Below are 25,569 nucleotides of genomic sequence, written 5' to 3'. Positions count from 1 at the left end.
ATTATGCATTCGCATGAAAAAGAAATGCGACGATACCAGAGTGTTATTTAACTAAGGCAATGAATCCTGCGCTCTTTAAATGCGAGATGCCCCATAATTTTGATGAAGAATCACATCTCTAATGAGCAAATCTGCATTAACGTGAACATTTTTAGAAAAATAATCATTCAGATTTCTGGTTTTGTTAACTTATTAACGGTGTTTAAGTCGCAGGGTTTGTGGCATCATGTCTTAGTTTGTTTTTAACCTCATCTCCACCAGCAGATGTAAGGACTCTTTGATTAGTTTATGTTTTTTTCCTTTGGAAACGTCTTAAAGGCATAGATGGAAACCCACTGGGCCCCGAGTGTCTCAGTCCGGAACCTCAGTTGCAAACATTTTTATTGATGTAGTTTTCCTTATTTTTAAATAGATGCCTTTTTTGTTTGAAAATCTGGTTAGTGTGGTCGCCTGTGGTTCTGTAATCTAAATAAATATTTCCACATTACACGACAAAGACAATCAAACCGGTCTGGGTTGAATTCAGGCCTTTTCAAAAAACCAGCTGACTGAGTCAGGAAACTGTGCCACCGAAGTGGTTATTTGGGGGGAGATGGAGGGGAAAAAGTCACAACTACTATGGTTTTCCTGGTTTAAACCCATTTTCTTTTTATTTCATGAACAGCTTTAAAAGCCAGAAGTCTCGCATCCTGCCAAATGTAGCCGGCCTGCCTTTTGTTTTTATTGACGTCAGAAGTGCTGACCTTTCGGAGAGGGATCATTATTTTCCATCTCAACCTTGTGTACAGTGACGAGCGCAAAGCTGTTTTTATCCCTCTCGCCACAGAAAGGGATGATGCGCACACACCTCGACCACCTGCAGCGATTACACAGAGCAGAGGTTAATACAGGGCGCGCGCGATATGAATGGCTTTTCACAAGGGCGGCGCGCTGGCCTCGTGATCCGGCTCCGCAGCAGCTGGCCGCTCGCCGGGGCCACCTCTGAGTACCGTCTCCCTGAGAACAACAACAACGACAACAACGCATCCACCGAGTCCTCTGTTGTTTGGACAGTTCAGCATGAATTCACCATGTCGTCGTTATGGCTAATTCAATAACTTCAGGTTCGCTAATGTGTTTAGCTGACCCTTCTCCCAAATGCGTAAAAAATAAGGACAAAAAGAAATAAACCTAAAAAAAAAGAAAAATGTGTAATTTGCTTGAACTTTCACACGAAACCCCTTGTTTGGGTCCGACTCGAGGCTCTAAGTTTTTTGATAACTTTTGATTTACGGCTCATTCCTCTGAAGGATTTGTGGCACTGCGGCTGCTTGCTGACTTTTATGAGCTCAGAGGACACGTAAGGGCAGAATTTCTCTGCTCAGCAGCTCGCTTCCCAGCTCAACAGAAAAAAGGCCTGGCAAATACACAAAGATGACAAAAATAACACTCGCAACCCAAATTTAGTTTCCCCACTCTTGTGGTTCTTTTTCAGATTATAGGGTGGAGAGTGGAAATATGTTTTTTTTTTTTCTCTTTCTGTTTTTCCTCCATGGGGGTTGCGTGAGTGAAATTCTGGATTGGTTGAATGCAGTTAAGGGAGCCTCATCAGTTTGTTACTTCATTGATGCTTTTCTTTTTTAGAGCCACATAATATAAAGGCGAAGGGGGTGGATTGTAAAAACTAATCAATTATGTCTGACTTGGGTTAGTATCTGTTCCACATGTGCCTAATTGTGGTCGTTCCACACGAATAAATGCGTCTATATACAGTACTCATTCAGCAGTCTAGACTGAAATCATAGTCGATACGGCTTTAGCAAGAATGCTTTCTACAAAATATTAGCTCCTCTTCCTCACTGATTTGTCCTCATCAATGACATTTTTTCTGTTTTCTCTCCTGGTTCTGCTCCCAGGTAAGGACAGAGTTTTCAACACTCCCCTTTGTGAGCAGGGGATTGTGGGATTTGGCATCGGTGCAGCTACTGCCGGTGCCACAGCCATTGCTGAGATCCAGTTTGCCGACTACATCTTTCCAGCATTTGACCAGGTGAGACACTTTACCTGTGCGCTGGCAAGACCTACAGACAGTGTTTATGATGCTGTTGTTCTGACTAGTATGTTTCTGCACAGTGCAAGATGTGCACGGACACAGTGGCTTTTAATTGACATCGCCTTTGACTTTTTCACAGCTTGTCACGTAATAAATGTAAACTTCAGTGTGAGGATTTACTGTGACAGAACAACACAGGCAACTGTTTCAGTCTCTAGATAGGCAAAGCTGGTAGAGATATACCCCAAATGACATTCAGCTATAATTACAGTGAATGTTGACTCCGCCCACCTTGTTTAATATTCAAACCCCCTGAGTTTTGAGTTGGGAGTGGCGGGTAGACACATACTCATGGAATGTTTCAGATTATATTCACCAGAAATTGTGAAAACCTTGCACCATTTTCCAACTACTTAACTATTATTGTCTGTCACTGAAGACTCACTGAATTATGTTAAAGGGGCAGTATTATGTGCTTTCCAGCCACATAGAATCATTTTATAGAACACTCAAGTAATCTATGTTACCTTCAGTTGTTATAAAAATCCTCTGTATATCTAATATGATTGACAGGAAATTCGACTTTGTAAGATAGCGCCTTGAAATTGGGATTCTGTCTCTGTAAGAAACTCTTGCTCATTTTGAAACTGCCTCCAAACGGTCTTTAGAGCAGCCCTCCTCTGTCAACCCTTTAACAACGTTTTTACCAGCGTTGCACTGAGTAGCTAGTATAATGAGCTCAGCAGATACGGTTTCACCAACTGTTTGCTAATTCCTGCTGGCTAGTCTGAAGGAGCTGAGTGGGGGCAGTTGTTTGGGTGGGGTACTCAGCTTGAAGACTGCAGCTCCAAAGAGCTTCGTCCTCGAAGGCGGGGCTAGGTCCACCCAGGCATTTTGCACAGCTGAATGGTTGCTGAATGGAGATAAAATTATTTCTCAATCACGCATAAAAGAAATCAAAGCAACACTTCAGCGTGTTTTTGATGAGGTAATAACGTTATAATATAATGTAAAGCTCAAAAGGGTTATTTTTGCATAATACTGCCCCTTTAAAGTCAATTTAACTCCACGTATCTCCTGGAAAGTTGGATTTATTTCCTGAATATTGTGCTGTGTGAATTAACATCTCGCATACGCTCGTTCTACAGAGTATGTGAGATTATAATGTGTTCTATAATGCCTCTCTCTGTGTCTGCACTAAACTGGTACCACCACCAGCCAATCCCAGACATTAATAAACAAAACAATAGAATTTAGGAAAACACAAGAAAACTTATTGGATATCGAAATCGACCCAAATTTTCATGTCACTGCACCTAATTTCACATGAAATAGATTCTGGTCCGACTTCAGCATTTCATCCCCCGAGGCAGACTGCTGGAACAGAATAGATAAGCTTCAATGTTTGTTTGTCCAGAGCAACATTGCACCATATGAGAAGTCCAATCCAAGTAAAGGCAGAACTACAAGCAACCGCCCATTAATGGTGTCCGTTTTCATTTGCTCAATTTCCTAAATTTGAGGGTTACTTTATCAGTTCAGCTTGTAATCTATGTTTGAACTAATATTTATGTTGTCTTGTGCTGCAGTAAGTAGCACAAGAAAATATAATTTATAAAACCAGTATTTTCTGTACATGACCTCCTGTTTTTCTCATGAAGATTAATATGACATTGATGGTTAGTGCATGATGAGAGCAGGTTTTACCTCGCATGCACGTCATTCTGTCTAATCTTGTCCTTCACATGATAAATGTAATTCCTCTCCTTTGTCAAGGCAACATAAAGCAGAATATATGATGTTTTACAGAACATGTCTCCTGTTTGGTGCATCAAGATAAAAAATAAAAATAAAAAAAACTAGCAACTGACAATAAGTGGTTCTGTTTTCTTTCTGCGTTCCGACTTAAAAAGATACAGGCAACTAGACCTTAGAGATGCATGAAACTCAAAGTAGTATCCCACATGAGTTTCAAAGGGAAAAGTTCGAGCAACTGTTTGGAGGATGCCCAGCATCAGAAACTTTAGCCATAAGCGTTGGGCTCAAAGAGCTTGTAAAACGAATAAAGTGGTTTTTCAGTGCCTTTGTTAGCAAAGAGAATGCCTCGGCTCACAAAATTAGATTCTCTGTCTTCTGGTGTGGTCTTTAGGCACCTCTCACATACTGAGACCGTTAAAATCTGGCAGCCCGGTATCACAGATCCCTTGATGATTACCTGAAGCTCCACGTTTAGTTTCTTTCAGATATCCACTCCTCATAGATAATCTCACAGATCATCATTGTATCGATTTGCTTTTGTTTGTTTTTTTTAAAGTTCATCTTTTTGTCATTCCCAGAACAATACATATATACAACTTATCAGCAAACAAAATAAATTATAGGTTATACTTTATTTTACGGGGTGTGCACAAGACTGACATTACACTGTCATAAACATGATATAACAGCTGTTATGAAGATGACAGTGTTTTCATAAATGTTTGACTGTTGTCATGAAGTATTGCACTGAAAGTTGCATTAAAAGTGTCAGCTTTGCATTGTTTGGTATTAAAATTCCATTACAATGGTCAACTTTGCATTAAAAGTGTCATTATTTACCGAATGACATTTCATGGCAACAGTTCTAAACATTCATGAAGACTCCTTCATGTTTATGACTGTGTCATGTCAGCCTTATGCACACATCGTCAAATAAAGTGTTACCAAATTGGACATTTCACTGCTGTCTAATAAGCTGAAAAGGTTCCAACACTGAACTTTGCGGGACTCCACACTTTCTTCTTTGAGCTTTGAGCTCTTGAACATATCATCTGTCAATCTAAACCAGGGGTGTCAAACTCCAGTCCTCAAGGGCCGGTGTCCTGCAAATTTTAGATGTTCCTCTGCTGCACCACACCTGAATAGAATAATTAGGTCATTAGCAAGACTCTGGAGAACTGATCTATACAAGGAGGAGGTCATTAAGCCATTTCGTTCCCGTGTTTTGTACCTGTGGCACATCTACAAACTGCAGGACAGCGGCCCTCGAGGACTGGAGTTTGACACCTGTGATCTAGACGATCGCCACGGTTATATCCAAATTTGCAACGTACGGGCTGAGAAATTGACAACTTGGTGCCAGTTGGAATTGAACCAATCAATCCATCAATCTATGTAGCATACAGACATGGACAAAATGCTTCAGAGATAAAAAAAAAAAAAAATAGAATAGAATGGAAAGTAAATAAAGAAGCAATTACTATAAAAAAATAAACTAAGGAAAAATTAATTGATTGTGGAGGATCTTTGCAATGTCCTTTAATTATATAACATGGTACTTGCCGTGATATATAACTTAGAAAGCAATACATAACACAAATTGCTAAAATATTAATAAAATTACAAACCATACAAGATAATGAAGTACAAATCTCAACTATAAGCCGGGTTAAATAAATGCATCTTTAACTTGCATTCAGGTCTGTAGGAGATTTTCAGCCACGCTCTCTACATGTCGCTTCCTTTTCTACTAATAGGCCTTTTTTTCTGCCACTCTTGGCTGTTATTTTGTAAATTCTCTTTATAATACTTTTACATCTTACTTGATAGACATGCTTGCAGATGTCTCTACACTTCAGAGCCTAACTCACTAAAGTTTAGGAAAGTCGAGCATTGCATTTTGAGCTGTAAGAAACCTCAGCGTTTGTGGCATTGAACCTCGCCCAAAATGAACTTCTTGCATTCTATATATTTTGGTGAAGCTCACATAAAATTCCTCTGGTTTTCTTGCTGTCACACTTCCCAGCCCGTGTGTGGCAACAAGGGACGGCTCTGCATATGTGCAAACACTTCACCTCGCAGCTCACGACAGTCGGTTAAATGCAGAGTCCAAGTAGAAACATGAGACCATCCACGGAAAGAGTCGGCTTGTCCTAAAGTTGTAGACATTAACATCACACACATCCTGGGTATTGATTTAGAGAACGGTGAAAATTCTGGCAATGTGTGAATGACAAAAAGGAACTTAATTTACAGGTTGCCCTGTCAGGTCACATCGCTGAAGATTAATAGTCACTGTGAATTGACATGAACTTGATTTATTGCCTTTGCAGATTGTGAATGAAGCTGCTAAGTACCGCTACCGTTCGGGGAACCTGTTTGACTGCGGGAACCTCACCATCCGGGCCCCATGGGGTTGTGTCGGCCACGGATCCTTGTACCACTCTCAAAGCCCCGAAGCCTATTTTGTCCACTGCCCTGGTATTAAAGTGAGTCCTACACATGTTAAAAGTGAAATGAAAGCTGAAAATATTCATTATATATATATATATTAAAATTTTCACTCTACATATCTGTGAATTAGATGGAGTCCTCTTTAAACAATATCCTGGGTTTGAAATGGAACAGGAAAGAGCTTGCCTAAGTTTTGTTAACTTTTCCCAGAAAGGAGATGATCAAGCAGGTTTATGTCAAAATTGCATCACCCTTAATGAAAATAACTTTATTTCTAAGTTTGATTAGAGCTCCACAATCTGTTGAATCACAGTGGTCCTCACAATTTCATTGTGCACAGAATCACAATTGCAAATACTGCTTCGATGCAATATTTGTTTTGAAAGATGTATTTCATGTGCTCTGAAATTTGACTTCGTGTATTAACCAGATTTTTTTCCAGTTGGGTGGAGTTTCTCTGCCGTTGATAAAGCTGCTAATGATGTAGATTTTAGTGACTGAGATGTTCAGGGAGAACAAAACTTTGTTTTTCTTTTTCTTTTTCCATTGTCATGAAACTGAAGTGAGGAAAACATGGCTTAAGTTGACATTGAACTGAATGGCATGTTTTCCCATATATCTAGAAAAGTAATCTTTCTATTCTACCAAACATGTTTCTTCTACTTACAAGGAATATTAGCATTTTGTTGCAACCAGGTTGCATTTTGAATGTGTGAATGCTGACTTGAATGTGATAAATTACGTGGATGAAGCTAAAGATTAGGATAATGGCAACCTCATCACCCAAGGTAAATCTCCATTATACGAGTTATAAGTAATATTTTGGTGCTGTAACATTAATATAGAATTTTCCATTGAATACTGAGGAGAATAGAAATATATATATTGTCATAAAATGCAAGAAAAATCAGATTTATTTCATTTCAAAACTGGTATTTGAGTTTTATTGTCAGAGTTATTATCTAAATAACCAATTTTAAATGAATATTTGCAAGAGGTATAAATAATTTTGCCCTTAGATGTCATTACAGTCCAATACGCCATGTTTTTATACTTTCACATGCAGTAGTGGTGAGAAAATCTCCATGACATCCTGACATTTAAAAGAAATACTCAAATGACTTGCCTTAATCTAGTAATCCCACTTCCCTTCCTCAACTTATTAAAAGGATTTGAACTGAACAAGGGCTGATGGTGGAGATCACAATGATTTCCATTCAGTTTCAACTGAGGAAGATCGGCGAAGAGAATGGATTATACAATTTAGCTATTAACTGAGCGCAACAGACATGCTATTTCTCTACAAAAAGGTCACACAGCCTGAATGCTAATCCTTGTGCACATTGTCATTACTTGTTCCTCCATTTGACACAAAGCCTCTCAAGAGTAAATTAGTTTTTCCCCTCTGCTTTCATTACGGGGCTCCCTATCTGAACCTAACCTCTTAATTGTTGTAGAGAAGAAAGAAGGTGATAAACGAATAACTTCAGGAAAAGTTGATGGCTTATTTGGGAGTTTATGTATGTTTTACGACACTATAGTTAAAGAGAGAGTTAGGAGTTTATAAATTGTTTTTTTTGGGGGAGAAACCTGTGTTTAATAACTAATTTGACTAATAAGTTAAACATTGGAAACCCACACCGAGCGTGCAGTTTAACATCGGTTTATGATGTACGTTTGCCAACTGCGCTAATGTTGCTAATTGATAATATTAGAAGCTGATGACAGTTTACGGTGTGAAACCGAATAATATTGTTCTTCTCTAGAACAATATTATTACAAATATATAACATTTGTAAAATCTTCATGAGCTATGCAATGGCAACATGTTTCTCTCACCCAGTGTGACGTTGCCTCTGGTCCCAATGTGACATATTGCTGATTACAGAAAGTCATCAGTATAGCTACGATGAAAGTTTAACTCTCAGACCTTAGAGTTAATTTGAGTTTTTTTCAGAGGTCAGGTCAGAGCTCTGAACGCTTCTTCAGTAATTGTACATTAGGGGAGGTTTAAAATGAGTAAATAAATAGAATCTTTTAGGATTTAAGTCGACTTGTCGTGTGTTCCTCAGGTTGTAATACCTCGCAGTCCACTTCAGGCCAAAGGGCTGCTGCTTTCATGCATTGCTGACAACAACCCATGTTTATTCTTTGAGCCCAAGATTCTGTACAGAGCAGCAGGTAAGCCTGTTTAAATGTCATTTAAAGGAAATGCATTTTGATTGCTCTTTTCTCACTTTCCGTTAATGGTAGCCAAGATCCTATCACAACAGAATAACAGAAATGTCCACTTCTTTGACATGTTTTTTTTTTTTTTTTTCCAATAACTTCTCATTCTCTTTTGGTTTGTTGGGATTTCTAGGCATGTAGAAAAGCTATCTCTGAGTCGCATATTGCAATAATAAACCTTTGTTTGTTTTTAGTGGATGGAAAAACTGCTGTCATGGTAACATAATAATTGCCTGATATGCATAAATTAGGGGAGCAAAACGAGCTTCATTATTGTAATTAAAGTCCCTCTTTGAAAGGTGTTATGTAAGATTGTGGAGTAAATATGCAAAGCACATCTGGTTGTTTGGGACAACGATGTTGTGATGGTTAGTAAAAAAAAAAAAGAATAAAAAAGAGATTTTGAAAATGGGGTTCAAACAAATAGAGACCACAACAAATTTATAGATTTATTTGGGCACATTTTTGCGTTTATTTTTCAAACAATGGAGACTGACAAGAACCCTTGCAGGCAGATGGGGTTACGTTACTGTCTGCCTATTCTTCTGACATCAGTCGGTGCTTGATGTTCAGCCCGAAAGGCCCTGACCGATTATCAGCTGGTCACACTCGTCCTCGTCATTAGGATGTCTGTGTTTAGGCAGATGGAAACTAGAGGAAACAACAAAACGGCAAAACAGAACTGAAAATGGGTTGCCATTTCCTACAGTTTGCTTGTGGGATGATTAGAAGGGAGGCAGATAATTATTATTGTACATGATGACAGGAGAGGGGACATATGAAGGTAATTTGTATGGAGGTGACAATGTCATACTCGGACGATTTAGCAGGCAGGAAATGTTTTCCCCTCATTCTACTGGTGTATAGTTCAGGCTGCTATGTGACAGAACATCAAGATCCATGCACAGCTCTTACAGTTCTCATTATTGATGCCCTTAATATTTTTGCAAGTGTGGATTTATCTTTGAATTTTGAAAGTGTTGTGGGATTTAGTAGAGTGCCGGTAAGCAGCCTCGCCTTACCGACCGATGCGGGTAACCAGGGCAGCCGAGAGCAGGTGTCTGAGTTATTGATGGTGCCTTTATTTGCATCATTTCTCATTTGAGTGCAATATCCGTTTTGGGAGTTGCAACGTAGTACAGCAAGAATAATGTGTGTCTTTCCCACACACTGCTGCAAATTTTATTGCATTTCTGTACAGTTGTGACAAGATGCCTGTCAAACAAGCTTGACGTTCTGGAATCAATGATTTCCAGACCTGAAATATTTGTATTGTGATATCAAGAAACGTGTTAAATAGTGGCTCAATATTTTTGTGAATAGCCATGTAAACTTTAGTTGAATAAGGTAAGATGTCTGTTAGTGTTAGTCAGTTATTATTCCCAGCCATACACAGACAATAATATTCTGAAATTAAATATCTCTGTTAAATTTTTTAACTGCAGAAAACATAACAAACTTCATTGCCACCATCTTTGAATAGAGGTTGTGGACTTCAAACTAAAAAAACAACTGACTTTATTCATATTGAGTCCAGTAACTACAGCTAAATCCTTCGTAGAGATCTACAGCTTCTCTGTCTGCTACAGCTTATAGATATTGTGATGGTTTTGGAGAATTTTAAAAGGAGCCTGCCAATGTGTGTGTATTGTTCAGATTCATGCACACACTCATGCCGAGTAAGGTTCCCAAGTTTAAGTGTCAAAAGCTTAAAACATCAGATAGTTTGTGTCTGTATTTGTTGAATGTCATGAAAATCTCCAGGATTAGTTAAAATGCTAGGGCTTGCTTAAATGCTGTCAATAGTGTATGAGGGATCTTTACATTGAATTACTTCATTTTGTACACAAAAAACAGCACATAAGCCAAATTTAGCTAAAATGCTAACATTAGCTAAAACGCTATCAGTAGCATGTGGGATGGCACAAGCAGATTGATTTACTCCATTCAGTATAAATTTAGCATTTATGTCTGTATTAGCTAATTTGATCTTAAATGCAGTCATTAACATGGGGGCTATTACTAGCGTATTAACCTTCAGTAACCATTTCACATTTAGTATGTGAAATGGTATTGTAAAATTAGTTGAAGTTTAGGAAATCTTTGATGTATAATAATAATTTTTTATTGATTTGTCTCACGCACTGCTCTTCTGTGGTAAAAAAAATTCCAATGCATTTCGTAATTAGTGTTGTTTTGTAGGAGTTGAGGGGAAAACATGACTTTGCACCTCTGGTCAAAATGTGTAATAGACATTTTCACATTTTTCCTCTAAAAATATTTACTTTAATTTAATATAGATTGCACATGGAATGGCAATGTTGTTTCTCCTTTAGTCCTGAGGACTGTGGATGTAGAAGAAAACCTTATGTGTTCATCATAAACGGTCTGTCACACTTAAGCACTTCTGAGTTCCCCAGAACGAGGTTGTAAGTTGTCATTAAGATAATAGTTATTACATTTAGTAATCCAGCCGGAAACATCCCAAGATGCATTGGAAAATAGACGCCCCCCACCCAGCTCCTCCCGCCACATTTGACGTATACATCAAGTGTATTAGTTTTTTTTTGTTGTTTTTCTTTTTTATTTTCATTTATGCAGAGCTTTTTATGTGTGTCAGACTGGCTTCATGTTTTCTCTGTTTCTCAAAGCAAATGCCAGACCAGATGTTTTTCTCTGGTTTTCTTAAACAGTGAACTTCCTTCTATAGACCAACAGTGTCAAACTCATATTTTATTTCAGGCCACATCAAGATCCAGAAAGGGCCACCACTTGTGGCAGAATGTATTAAACTATTAAAACATTAGAGCTCTCTCTGCATTCAATTTGCACTTCTTAAGATTAAATAACAGTTAGCATCTTTTCACATTGATATAATTTGGCCCTACACAAATAAAATCTGATTTTGACTAGTAAATCTATATTTACACACATAACTATATTGAAATTCTATTTTTGTGGCCCTCACATTGGAATTCTTTATATTTTAACAGGTCTTTGGGATTACCTATTTCTTTTCTGTCACACCACTTAGCAAATGGTTTCAAAGCATAATGTAGCAAAGTTTCCACAAAGGTCTCATATCTATTCCCTCTGTAGAGTATAATTAATTTATTTGGCTCTCTGATTCAAATCATTAAAAACCCACCAAACAGATTTTCTTTTATCTCCAAGCTTTGGGGCCAAGATGATGATGTCAATGTGCTTAATTTTAAGATCCATTAACAATGGGGTTTTTTAACAGCGAACCTTTAGGAAAGACATTTGTTCCCCCTATTCTTTAAGGTCTCCAAGAGATTTAGTTTGATTTAAACCATCCACTCACATGCACTCCGTGTTGGGTTTAGTTCAAAGACAGACTGACCGCGAGGCTTTCCCTTTTGGACCGATACTCTGTTTTTCTGTGGCTCTCCTTTTCTTTACCTCATCCCATTAATGTGTTGTGGGGGGGAAGGTTAATCATTTCTAGGCCCGAAGCTGGAAGCCCATCTGATTGGATCATGTATTCGATTGTGCTCATAAAAGCTCACAGTCGTCTCTGGGAAAAGAGATTCTTGGAAAAAAAAAATCTTCTAGATTCATCTGAAACCATCCACACAAAATGCTGAAGAGGAAGACTTTTTTTAAATTATTTTTTTTTTATTGTGTTTGATGGTTTTGTATTTCACCACTTTGTCAACCGATCTATTATTTAGGGATACTGTTGGTTTGGGGTTCAAAGTATTGTGCATAAAAATCACTGGTTTACATAGTGGAATGATGAATGGGTGCTTTGAGCCACAGCCATATTGTCTTCTGCACGTGAGCTTGCATATAAAGTTTGAATGTGTGTGTTTGTGTGTGTCTCCCCAGTGGAGCAGGTTCCAGTCGATTCCTACACCATCCCTCTCTCGCAAGCTGAGGTCCTACAGGAAGGAAGTGATCTCACGCTGGTTGCCTGGGGGACACAGGTACGTGACGTGGCCAGCGACACCTCTCGAAGTGTGTCACCTGAACATTTTCGGTCATGTTTTCGTGTTCTATCTCCACTAAATGACATTTAATGCTTCAAAGAGAGGCTCGCAGTGGATTAATTATAAATCCATCACAAATCCCCGTTGGCACAGCGAGGTTTCTCAGCCGGCGGCCTTAGATCGGGTTCACCACAAAGCATCCAGGCTTCTCTTGGATCACGAGGTTTTAATGCTGTAGGTTCTGTCTTCTATTGTTGCCTTTCTTTTTACCTGAGAGACTTCATTTTTATAAAAGACCTGCAGCTCCCCAGGAATCACCTCCTTTTTTTTTTTTTAATTAGAGATAATCCCAAATGTAATGTTCCTGCATGGTGGCAGGAGGTCTCCATCAAAATCTGTATTTATTTTCAGGTGACGGCAGATATCAGGGTCAATATGGTGAAGCACAGGAAAGCAGGATTTAATTACTGTTTAAGACCATAAACAAAAACAAAGTCTGACCCCAGTCACAAATCTTTAAAATGTGGGGAAAAAAAGAAGAAAGCTTGTTAGGATTGTTTATACATCATATGGGTTCTTATCTTTTTATGCCATATCTGTTATATTTAGTTAAAGCTTATAACAAAACCACCAATTTTGAGTAAGCTTGTGCCGATCTGTGTCTTGGTTCTATGATATAATATTGATTTTAAGTAATTCATTGATCTGAGTGGATAAGAGAACTGACCCATGACTTCATTGCCAGACGAGAGGCCACCGTCTCCTTTTCCTGTGACATCAGAGAGGGCTGACTGGTCAGGTCTGCTTGTGCACAGTTAACAATAGTCACCAACTTTTCTGCTATATTGAGCGACTTTTTTTTCTGACCAAAAAAAAAGAAAGAATAGAATCGGCAGATCAGATTTCTTAAAGATTGTGAGGAAACTGCAGTCGGTGCACCCCTACTGTAAAGCTGTACTCTTGTATCTCGGGCCAAAGTGTAAACCACAGTTAATGTCTTCCCTTTCATTCAGATCCACGTGTTGAAGGAGGTTGCCAACATGGCTCAGGAGAAACTGGGGGTTTCCTGTGAGGTCATCGATCTGAGGACCATCCTGCCCTGGGACACTGAAACCGTTTGCAAGGTAACTGCTGCTGCACCCGCAGTCACCAGCGCAACAGTTGTGTGAGGAAACTAGGTTTCTTTTCGACAGCCTGTGTGTTTTACCTGTCATGTTTAGACACATTTATAATATGACATAAAAATACAGTGAACAATTATGGCAAAAATGGCTTGTGCATTTTGATGGTTGTTCCAACTTGCATACCGAACCATTTTGGACATAATTGCCATAAAAAGAGATTCTTTCTCATTTTAACGGCTATTTGTGTACTAAATCATGGCGAGCCGTACTGGAGAGTGCGATGGTTTAAAGAGCGCTTTGGAAACATTAACCGCAAGACCTCCGCTGTAGGAAATTGGTCATGAATATTCCCTCCTCTGTGCATATGGACTGCTGCTTTTAAACGACCGTAGAATATATCACAATTTGTCTAACCGCGTTAGATTGTTTCACAGCTGAATAACAACAAAATTTTGCAGTTGCAGTGCAGGAGGAGGGAAGTCGCTGAAGGAGATGGTCAGTAATGATGGTCGAGGGCAGGATTGTGCCTGAATATTTAAAACCGAGAGTGATCATTGATCCACCGCTGATGCTCTTCTTACAATTGGTTTCAAAGTGAATATAGCCTCTTTTTTTTTTTCTATTGGAGTCCCATTAAAACAACTGCTATGAAATTGAATAGCTTGTTTATGAGCTTCGTAGGCCTAATGCCAGACTTGAAGCATATCAACGGTGCCATTCCTCCTCATTTCTTCGCACCAAAAGCCTGTTAAACATCTGCCAAACACAAAGCTCAAATTCACAAAGACGTGTCCTTCTGTTCATAAAGTCAGCACTGTTGCATTTAACTGCACTCATTCATTTGTGTTTCCCCCTTTTTTGTTTCAGTGCCCCCATTAACGGCTGTTTTGCCTAGTTTTGTTCCCATCTGCCTCAAAATCAAAACAGCCTTTTGATTAGGCTTTTATCAAATTTCACTAAAAGGGCAGAAGCATTTTTGGTTTAGTTGTAATTATCATGGGGACTAATGCATAGAGCCAGTTATTCTAAGCTTTTATCTCTGTTAGTCAGAGGCTGAGCGCACAATATTCTGGATCAAAATAGATTGCGTTAGATTTGTCATCTGAGATATATCGGCCTTAATTCAAAACTAATTAAATAACCAGATGTGTTTGATGCATGAAAGGAGATGAAGGAACAGTGTGTTAAGGTGGACTTGTCTTCTTTAGTTACTTTCTTAACCCCTGCAGGAAATTTGCATCCCTTGGTATTTCCTATAGCATGAACATGCCAAGGTTTATGTATAATTTAGCACCGGGACTTAAATGCCTTAATTTCGATTATATGATTCTATAAATATTTAACGCATTTAATAGCATTTTTCTTTTCGCATACAAAAGTCCCGAGCCAGAACCTCTGTATTGTTTCTGATATGTGCGTTAATCTGGCGCACAAATAGCATCTGCAAACAACGATGGACGACAATGCCTCTTCTGTCAGCCCACTAAAGGCTCTTTTTTTGCTTCAAAAACCAATCTGATGAGATGCCTGAAAAGACCATTGTTGTGCAAAAACGAGTTAGCCTATCAGCAAAACTATTCAAGGCTAAATACTAAACATAGTGCACCAGCACAGACATCCCCAATGCAAATGCCAGCGTCCACAGCTAAAAAAAAAAAGGATATTTTGCTATTTTTAGTTTGTTATTTAGGTTATTCAACCATCAGATTGGTGCAAAGCTCTATTGTAGTCAGTCAGCTTTTAAGTGTTTCAGTAATCGCTGATCATTCATGTAACTTTGAAAAAAGCACTTCAGAAATGTAGACTGTGGACTCGGACATTTGCATGGGGTACATCTGTGCTGCTGTATATTTTACACACAATTTTTTAAGAAGAAGAAATTGCCTTGCATCTTCAAATGTGAAAAATGTCCATCTTCTTTATTTTCCATCTTTGTAAAATGAATGACCTTTCCTTCTCAGTCCTCTTGTTGAGCCAGACAACTCGTATAACTCGTGACCTTTTTAGATTTTTCTTTTTAGAATGTGACAACAAATAAGAATTGCCCAAGAAAAAACTTCATTGCACCAAAATGGCAGTCTAAAACAAATCTCCCAGAAATTAAAATCCCGCTCTTAAAATCCATAAAGCAAACCAAAAAAAAAAAGAGAAAAAACCTTAATGTCCACTTCTCAGTGGCAATAAGACACAAATGGATGAAATGAGAAGCAGGACCCCTCATGTCCTCAGTGACCCTGTGCAGTACAGCTCTAACCACTGGCCGCTGCGGTGACGATCCGGGCTGGCAGGACTTCAAATGCTTGAGAAACAGCAGCAACTGCAGATGTTTTTTTTTGTCTTTTTTTTTTTTTTTAGTCTCTCGAGTGAATTACTTTTCTAGACAGAAAGCAGCAGCACTTTATGATCCAGGTAGTTGGACTTGATGAACGTTGAACGTTCAAAGCGTAGAAGAAGACCAGGTAGCAGTGGGGAATGAAGAAGAATAGGAAGGTAAGGAAAAGGAAAGTTTTATTTTATTTTTTCCGTTTCCTTATGGTCTTATTGTTCTTCATCCTCTTCTCCTTCATTCTTCTTCTATCTGCCACCAGATTTGAGATGAAAATCTGGCCAGTTAGATCAGTTAGAAGAGTTACTGCCCCCATCTGACAAATATGCCCACTAAACACAAAGAGCGAGCGCAATTTTTCAGCGAGATTGTTGGAGCAGGCATGTTTTACCATTCACTGACTTGTATTTATGGACATAAATGGGAATAAGATATGTGCTGTTTTGATAATTATGCACTATTATGATTGCTTAAGTCAAGTCTCAGGGGTTTTGGCAGGAATGTGATGCCATAGTACTGCCACCACATAAGAGTACCTTGCATTCTTTGAGACCCCCATACGGCAAAGGCATTGTAGAGTCAATCCACCAAATCAACAAATTGGCTTTACAAAAGCAAACTATCACCGTGTCTCAACTTCCAAATCCAATTCGTTCAGATGTCGACCTGAACAACATGTAGTGACGAAACCCTTAAACTGTCTTAAAACTAGTTTACTCAAAGATCAATTATATAAAACAATATTGTAAAGAAGAGGAGGCCAAAATTCACCCACAAAGAAGTTAGAGACCGATGAAGAGTTCCACAGAATGGTTCCTTTAGGTTAGAGCCGGGTGACATGTTGATGATCTTCTAAAAGTAATATATCGCAGCATCTTCTGTTTAAATCAAAATGATGTTGTGGGTGACAGTGGAAAAACTAAAGTTCAGAAGAGACATTAAATATGCAGCCAGAGCTACAGTGGAATGATTTCGATCCAATTCATCTGGTGGAACGTCCCAGTCAAAGTCTCGACCCAAATCCAGTTGAGAATCTGTTGAAAGACTTATTTCCTTAAAATGCTGTCGCCATCCGACCTGATTGAGATTTAGCAATTGTACGAAGACTCGTGCAGTTATTTAATTTTCTTAGATGTGAAAGCCCGTCTCTGCTCCACACAAACGACTCCAATGACAGCATTAGCTCCTGCATGCCATAAAGGGCTGCAGAATCCTGTTAATCACTTATTTATTCATGTCAAGTAGAAGTGGAAAACATCTAAAACATGTAATCCCTGAAGACCGGGACTGAGAAACACTGTGGTCCCACAAAGCCTTGACTCAACGAACCGATTATAAATATTACTTTGTGTTGCAGTCCGTTCAGAGGAAGATTTAATTCTGTTCTGATGGGTAAATTCAAGGATTTAAGAGATTCTGCTTTCTTTATTCCGTGACTGTAGAATTGCCCTAAAGTAAACACGGCTCTTGATAGCACTGGGTTCCACCCACTGTGCATCAAATCATTATGTCGTCTATACTCACAAACAACGCACAGCACGTATAGTGGACTGTGGATTGCACTAAAGTGGGCTTCTCTCTGACAAACATTTTTTCATCCAGGTGCTATTCTGGGGCTGGAAGCTGCTGTAACAAAGCCAGTGTGTGAACTACTTAATTCAAAAGCTTGTGCACCTGGCGTTGAGCTCTTCCGGGATGCACACGTCTCTTTGAAACTCGCCTTTTTGCGCTCCTTATTAACCGGCTGTCAGATTCGGAGCATGCAGAGACTGCGGGATGGTCTGCAGACGCACATCTGGCTCCTGGCAGCCAATTAAAATTGTTCATGTCCTGTGAGTCACACTTACCTTGTGTATCTCTCAGACGAGGCCGTGTGGCAAGCTGGCTCGAACGGTAGACTGAGTGCTGTTTTTTCTTTTTTTATAATGTGCAGACGTATGAAGCAAATGGAGATTGATGTGTCTTGGAATAGGAGGTCGTTAAGGATGCACTATGCAGGAACTCCCCCTTTTTTTTTTCTTCCCCTTTTCCCCATTTTCCCCCAGACCACCACCAGGTCCACATCCATCCAAGCATAATCAGCCGTCTGGTTGATAAAGTGCTTTATGGAGAGTATATGGTGTGAAAGTTCAGAAAACGATGTTTTGTTTTCTCCCACTGTTTTGATTGTTCTAGTAAATGTAGTCGGTGAAGCCAATCTTAAAGTAATAAAAGTGTCTGGTTTTGTTTTGCCAAATGCGCCGCTGAGACGAAAAGGTGGAAACCATCTTCCTCCCAGTCCAGGCGTTGCCGGACCACATGTGGAGCTGCGTAAAGACGCACTTCCTACATATGAGATATTCCATTCCTCACCGAGCGGCTGGGCTGCTCTCCCCAGTTTAATGACTTTTATAGTTTTTCACGAGAGAATTTGAGTCATTATTTCCTCGCATTCTTACATGAACGCACATTTGCTTTACTTGTCTAGAGTAAGAAATATTTTCCGTAGCTCCCCTTAATATGCTCGTTTTTCAGAGTCCAGATCTGGCCGGCTAGGAAACTGAGTATCTCGCCGGAGCCAGTCATAATACAGTCATCAGTTCATTGCCTCTGACGGGAGGACGGTACTTCCCACAACACCGCACACGCACACCTACGCACACACACACCTACGCACACACACACAAACACATATGTTCTGATGGGTACAAGCTCTTCCACCTGGGACTTCTTCAAAATTTCCACTAGTCTGAATTTATCAAGCGTGTGCTCAGTCCATATGAGGCTTCTCTGTTACAAAATTGCTGTTGGTTCACTGATGTGGCCAAAATATAATCTTGTGGTATTGTGGGAGAAACATCTACAGGAGGACTTCAACATTCTCTGCCACTTGATAACAAAGGGGAGCACAGATTCATGTGAAAGTTTTTTTTAACAAGAAGATATTTTGAGAAACATTAAGTCCGGTCTTGTTTGTGAAGCATTTCTGTTGTTTTCAATGGAGCCCCTCTTTTGTACAGTATGTCCATATTTGGTTTTTTACACAGTAAAAAGTATTGATTTTTTTACTCCAAAATCAACACTTCTCTTTCAATACCTAATGTCTTGACAATCTTGGGATTAAAGTTCAGTACTCCCTTCCCTGTGCGTTGAGTGTCACCAAGCGGTAACATAGTTATTGGCATTGGAGATCAAAAAGCAGGTCAGGTGGCTCCGAGTTGGAGCCACTCCAAGCATTTGACACACTGAGGTGAGTGAATCGGAGGCAGAAGCTATATGTTATATCCTAAGTTTAGGTAATGTTTGATTATTATCAGGTTGTTACTGCAACATGTATGTAAAATTTCTTTGACTTTTATAACAGTGGTGCGTTTGTGCCATATAAATGGCATCTTACAGGTGTTTTTTCATGAAATTACCTGTGATTTTTAGAATCTGCTGTGTAGGCTTCTTCTTGTGCAGTTAAAACTACAGCACCTGGTAAAAAACCAGCACCTTGCTCTACACTTCATACAAAGAGTCTGCATCCTACGCTATTGAGAAACATGTGCTTATTGAAGGCCTGGACTCTGTTAACGTTTTAAACAACTGGATCAGATTTTAGCCAACCATTACGATTTGGTTGTAGCGTGTGTAACTTTGTATCTTAACGGAAATTATGTACACTGTAAACAACTCTGGGGGAAGTTAGGCCACTGTGTCTTTGCCAGCAATAAAAAGTCTTAAACATTCCTCTTGCTCCAACTTTTAATTTCTCTAATTGATAACTTTAATGTGGAAGCGTAGCCCACACGAACCAAATGGCTTCGTTCCCTTCCTTTGCCATTGCCAAAATTCAGAACAGAAGAACATTTATATGTTCTTCTGTTTGCCCAGTTGAAATTCAACTGGACAAGTCAAGCTCAATGGGAGAAATCCCAAATGGAGCACTGAAGGTAGACGAGAATTGAACAGAACTGCGTCGGATGGCAAGCGTCCAGGCTATATGAATGTTAAAAGTGAACATTTTTGTTTCATTAATGAAGGCACAAATTAACTTTAGCAGACTTTTTTTGGCAGTTGCTGGGTTTGTCCTGGATATACTTAAGAGTAACTTTCCATTTCTTTTTCTTTTTGATTCTCTGTCAGTATTCTTGGACTAGTCCAACTGTGATTCACTTTTAATAAAGTATAAAATTGAGGATGTGTTCCTTCCAAGCCAGTCTGCATTTGCCCACGCGCTTGCAAGGATAAAACCCCTTCGGTCATTTTTGAGCCAAAGTCAGTTTCTGGCAGCACTTAAGATATACTGTACATATATATATATATATATATATATATATATATATATATATAATTTTTTTTTATTGACTATTGATATTTTAAGCCTAAATGTCATGTAAACTATTTGTTTTCATCATTGCAATAATGATTAAAGATATCAGAGAGTCTACCTCAAGCTGACTGAAGCAACACACGGACTATTTAGGAGGCCAGAGGCTGTCATACGCCACATTGCACTTACAAACATTTTCTCCACTAATCCAAGAGGAGGCATGTTTTCATAAACAGCTTGCGTTCCCCGATTCATCGGGACTGTATTTGTCTGGCGTGACCCGTGAAAGCTTTCTCCAGCACGCTTTTTTTAAACGAGTGTGAAGTTTTATCCCTCAGGAGTGGGATCTTGGCTTCCACCTCGGCTGAAGTCTCTGTGACAGCAGCGCTGCTTGGATCTTGGCCCTCATTGTGATGCAACCGCTTTTGGATAAACCTGTTCAACCCGAGACGCACATGCAGAAGGGAGTCACTTAAGGATACAAGTGCTCCGACATCTTCAGTCTTTCCAAAAAAATGTAAAAAAAGATGGTACTGCGTATTACCCAAAACAAAAGGCGGATTTTACTGGATGGTTAATGGAATTGGAGGAGATCCAGGGAGAGGCTAATGAGGAGGAATGCGGCCGAGCATCTGCTCTGGTTCTTGGAAGCGACGCAGGTTGTGATGTGTGCTCTGTGCACTCCCGAGGCTTTCGCTGATAAGACCGTCTTATCATGGCCTCACTCCCCCACGGCTTTCTCTTCTAATGGTTTCAAGCTGTAATGCGCGTCCCGAGTCGGCCGACGGCAGGTAAACATGGCGAACGAACGCAGCCGGGAGCCAGGCAGGGAGAAATACGGCACGGCTGTGTTTGTCAATCGCTCAGGTAGAAAGAAAACATGAACGCAAATGAACATGAACGCAAATGGACTCCGGTTCAGGGATGGGGGTGTGTGTTTTTGTTTGAGCGTTAAGTTCAGCGTGTTATCAGCTAGATGGCTCTGGTTGTTGTTGGCTTTTATGCCATCCACAATAACTACACAAAGGGAGTAATCTATCATTTGAGGTCGCCTTAAACAGTGTGGAACTGTTATGAAGCTGCATTTTAAAGAGGCATTAAAATGAAAGTATATTGCTATGTACGCTGCAGCAAACCTGACTGTGGCTTCTTCACATGGAAATTGTTTTGTGACAAAGGATGCAGAGGCTCTCAGATATAACATCAACATTTATTACCTATAAATGAGGCTGGAGAAAAGAGGCTATCTTTAGAGGGAAAAACCAAATAATCAGCATGATTTTCTGTCTTTTCTTTTTACAAGCTTATTTTCTTAGCCTTGTCAGAACATGTTTGAAAATGCATTCTACTATCTAAATATTTGAGTGCTAGGATTAGTGTGGTTAAGTGGGTCCTTGGATTTGCTTAGATTTATACATGAAAGGATAAGGCCACTTTCCGCAGAAAATTATTCCACCTCATGCAGCAACGACATTTTTATGGTTCACAATAAACATCAAGATGTTTGCTTCATTTATATACGACGGCTTAATGATGGAGCTTAACATTTATTTCCCCTTGTGTAAAATGTATCATCTTGAATATTAAAGAACCTTATAGTTGCAGATATAAAGTAACAAACTCTGAGATGGACTGGCGACCTCGCCTCTCATACGATGACTGGATGGATAGATGGATAGATCGAAACTTGAATCTAGAACCAGACTTTTTATTAGAGGATGTATTTCCAGAATGAATTGTATAGCATACAATTTCAGGGTTGTTTATTATTTATTTTGCCTTTTTTTTTTTTACTACAACACAAATCTAAATGATTAGTGACCAAATAAAATGGGTTTGTTTTGACAAAAATATACAAGAAAGTATTGCCTTTTTACTTTTTTTTCTGTTTTTTTCTCTGAAGAGTTTTTGCGGCGCTAGTGGCTCATATTTTTTGCGACAGTAGGCAGATGGGAAAGAGGGGGGAGGACATGCGGCAAAGGTCGCCGGGACCAGGAGTCGAACCCGCGACGTCCGCGTTGAGGACTAAGGCCTCCAAACGTGGGGTATGCTAACCCCCTGCGCCACCACAGCACGCCCCAAGAAAGTATTGCCTTTTGACCTGGAGGGCGAAAACGTTCATCCCCAATTCTTGCATGTGTGGAGGGTTTCCCAAACACCTATCATACATCATGTGTTTCATCTCACATAATTCCCAAAATTACAACAAATAACCACATACCAACATCTGTTGCCCAGGCAAGCAGACACACAGACAGGCCATCTTTCTGATGTTGTGGCTCATACATTTATAGCTGACACTTTTAAAATTCCTTATAAAATCTCCACGTAAATCCATGTTTACCTTGCTACACTGCCTGCTTTCAACAGCCTTTGGCCCACCTTCAATGTTTGTTCTTTGAAACTTGCGCATTTATTTACTCTGCCTATTGACTTTGTTCCCTTGAACTGTAATTGCACTTCTGATGCTGATATCTGCTCTTGAAGCGCGTCTGCTCCTGCTCTCCAGCATTAGATGCTGCTTCCCCCCACAGTGAAGGTATGAAAACTGTTCACTTCTATCAAATTGGAGAAAGTCGTGATCTCAACTCCAAGGCATCACTCTTCATTTGTAGTAATTTGACATGACCTTATTCTAACAGCACTTGGAGCCTCCTACGCTTGTTTCATTTCCATGAAACTTCCAGTAGAAGTGATGACCTGTCCTTTTTCTTTTGTGTACTTTTTCCATTTAGAAATGTATGTCTAGGTCCTATTATGACAGAGCAGCTTATTACGGCTACCAACAGACGACCTGCTAGTTCCATAGTCTGGTTTGTTAGAAAACTAGTGAACGCTTGTTTCCATCGTTTTGTGTTTCTCATAAGCAAAGTCAGTGAGAAATTAGATAAATGCTAGTATTATAATGTACATAAACGTAGCTTTTATACCATGAAACCGTTTTTTTAAAGAAGTATTTTCTTAATGAGACAAAAACAAGATGAAGAGTCTTCAGCCATTGTAGAAATGAAGTTCGAAGTCAATAAGTAAGTATGAAAAGTTTCCTGCGGTTTGCTTTTGCAAATGATTCCACAAATTCAGTGAAATAATGTGAGCTTCAACTTTATGTCTTATTGGTCAACCCAATATTATACCACTGACTAATAATAATTAAAGTCAAATTTATGGTAAAAATACTGTTTGTTTTTAGACCAAACAGTATTTTTGTTTGGTCTAAAAATACTGTAGAGGAAATACATTTTCACATATCAGTTGCATACAAAAAATTGAAAGATCCAGAAACTAAGAAGCTGTGGAAATAGTGCCATGTCAACCAAGTCATCTTAACTATGAATTTGTATTTCAGTTATGAATTTAAAACCCAGAATATTCTTTTAATTTCTGCTTTTATGTTCTGATGAGCAACAAAACCAACCTAGACATTTTTTTAGAGCTCATCTTATTTACAGTGCAGCTACGTTTCAAAAATTCACTACAGACCAACACACTAAAAATTTCATCTCATTTTCAGGACAGAAGCCAAGCAAGCCAAAACAACCATGTATGAATAATAATAATGATGATAATAATAATAACAATAATAATAGTGAGTTCTGTGAATCTGACATCATACAAACAGCAGTTAAATCGCACATCTTATTTAAAAACACATGCTTTCACAACATTTCCCCCCACTAGCAGATTGAAAACCAATAATTACGTGATTATGTTTACCCCACTTGGTCATTCTTTTTCAATCACTGCAATTTTCTCGTACTGTCTTTGATACGCTAATGCACGGTTTGCCTTCGCTGCTAGATTACTTGCATCGCCTCAATACCCAGATCTGACACCTGGCTCCGTGGCAGGCAGAGGCTGACCTTATGCGACTCTGCAGCCTGGAAGCAAGCTGCGGATTCAGGCTGCCGGCCGATGATTAGCGCACAGACAGCTCGGACTCATGCCTCCCCTTCAGCTGCGGGATTTCGGGGGGCCAATATCTGCTCCTTGGCTCACCGCAACACCCTCAGTATCTTTGGCCTTCCGTTATACACGCAAGCAGACTGGAAACAATCAAAGTAGAAAATAATGACACAGGCACAGCGGTCAGAGGTTTTGGGCACAAAAGTTAGTATTTATTCATCCCGAGTCTGTAATTTCAAAGTTAACACCGTGCCCCATGGACAAACCCAGCAGGACTTTGTGGGGCTGGGATGGGGGCCGGGGTTGAGATGGGGGCTTCATATGGTATTTGTTAGTGTATGTCATTATGCTGTCATGAGTACAGTGAGCTGTTGGGTAGTTAAATTGGTGGAAAATTACTCACTAGTTCAGAGATTTAGCTTCTAATTCTCTCCCTGGGCTTCCCTTGGAGTGCTGTAATAAACACAGAAAATAGAAAAAAAAAGAAACCTTTCAGCTTATTCTAGTTCTATTGATTTTAAAAAGACACAAGAAGCCCAACTGTGGCACATAAAAAAAATCATTGTATAGTAATCTTTCCACTTGTCTTCTGCAGTCTCTCCACTTGTGTGTCTTTAGCCGATCGTTTTTCCATTCCTCATCTTGGCAGTGGCTTCGGCTCACATACCACAGCTAGGCACTGGAGATTTCTTAAATTCTTCATAGGTTCCCTCGTCGGTAAAATGTGGCCTTTAAATTTGGCGGCTCTACTATAACAGAGTATTGAAAACGCATACACAATACAAGCTTGGATGAAAAATAGTGGACATTGGCTGTAGCTCAGCTGGTGACAGGCTTGCTATGCGGCTGACTATCAAACATTGGAGGTAATAATCCCTGGGTGGAGAGTAGGTGCAAAAACATAAACAAGGCAGGGGAAATAACATAATTTCTGCCCCTGTGTTCATCTCTGCTCTTATATGCTGGCCTGTTGCAACAATGGAACCTGCTAATTACTGTAATAATTGTGATGGCAGTGAGAGCTTTAGATTTGCAGCCACATTTCTAAAAGCGAGCTGCACTTTTAAATTGGACACTATTTCCTGATGGCTGGGTCGTGTTTTTTTTTTTTTTTTTCCCCCACTGTAAAAATTGTTTTGCTGAGAAGCCTTGGCCTGAGGTATGGGCAGATTGAGATCATTGAGGTCAGCCTGTGCGCTGATAACACAACCCAATGGAAAACACTGAAAGTCGGAAGTCACAAGGACAGACAGACACTCAGGAGGTCTTCTTGGATAGTACACTCCACCAGATGATGTGTTACCCAAGATTTTTTCCACATCTTTTTTCTATAAAAAAGTGGGCCATAAATCATAGTCACTTCCAAAAGTGGAAACCAAACTGAAAAATAATTCTTCTCGAGTCTCAAAGCATTTTATGTTTTTATTTATTTTATTTTTTCCCCCCATCATCTTTGGGAAAAACACAATGTATTTTGCAATGACAAAATATTTTCC

General features: G+C 39.4%; 1 protein-coding gene across 2 annotated transcripts in view; it reads left to right on the top strand.

The window, feature by feature from the left end:
* bckdhb (branched chain keto acid dehydrogenase E1 subunit beta) overlaps positions 1-25,569 on the top strand; it is a 53,915-nt gene that overhangs the window by 6,249 nt on the left and 22,097 nt on the right. The window contains exons 4-9 of one of the 2 annotated variants that reach the window (XM_028018145.1): positions 1,896-2,029; positions 6,124-6,279; positions 8,317-8,425; positions 12,326-12,423; positions 13,440-13,550; positions 18,061-18,063. In XM_028018145.1, the coding sequence (XP_027873946.1) occupies positions 1,896-2,029; positions 6,124-6,279; positions 8,317-8,425; positions 12,326-12,423; positions 13,440-13,550; positions 18,061-18,063 (611 nt within the window). The remainder of the gene's footprint in view (positions 1-1,895; positions 2,030-6,123; positions 6,280-8,316; positions 8,426-12,325; positions 12,424-13,439; positions 13,551-18,060; positions 18,064-25,569) is intronic. The other variant, XM_028018144.1, reaches the window with a different exon arrangement.

This window comes from Xiphophorus couchianus, chromosome 5 (assembly GCF_001444195.1).
Source record: "Xiphophorus couchianus chromosome 5, X_couchianus-1.0, whole genome shotgun sequence".
NCBI classification, from domain to species: Eukaryota; Metazoa; Chordata; class Actinopteri; order Cyprinodontiformes; family Poeciliidae; genus Xiphophorus; species Xiphophorus couchianus.
The sequence above is the reverse complement of the archived record's forward strand: the minus strand, read 5'-3'. Positions and strand labels throughout refer to the sequence as shown.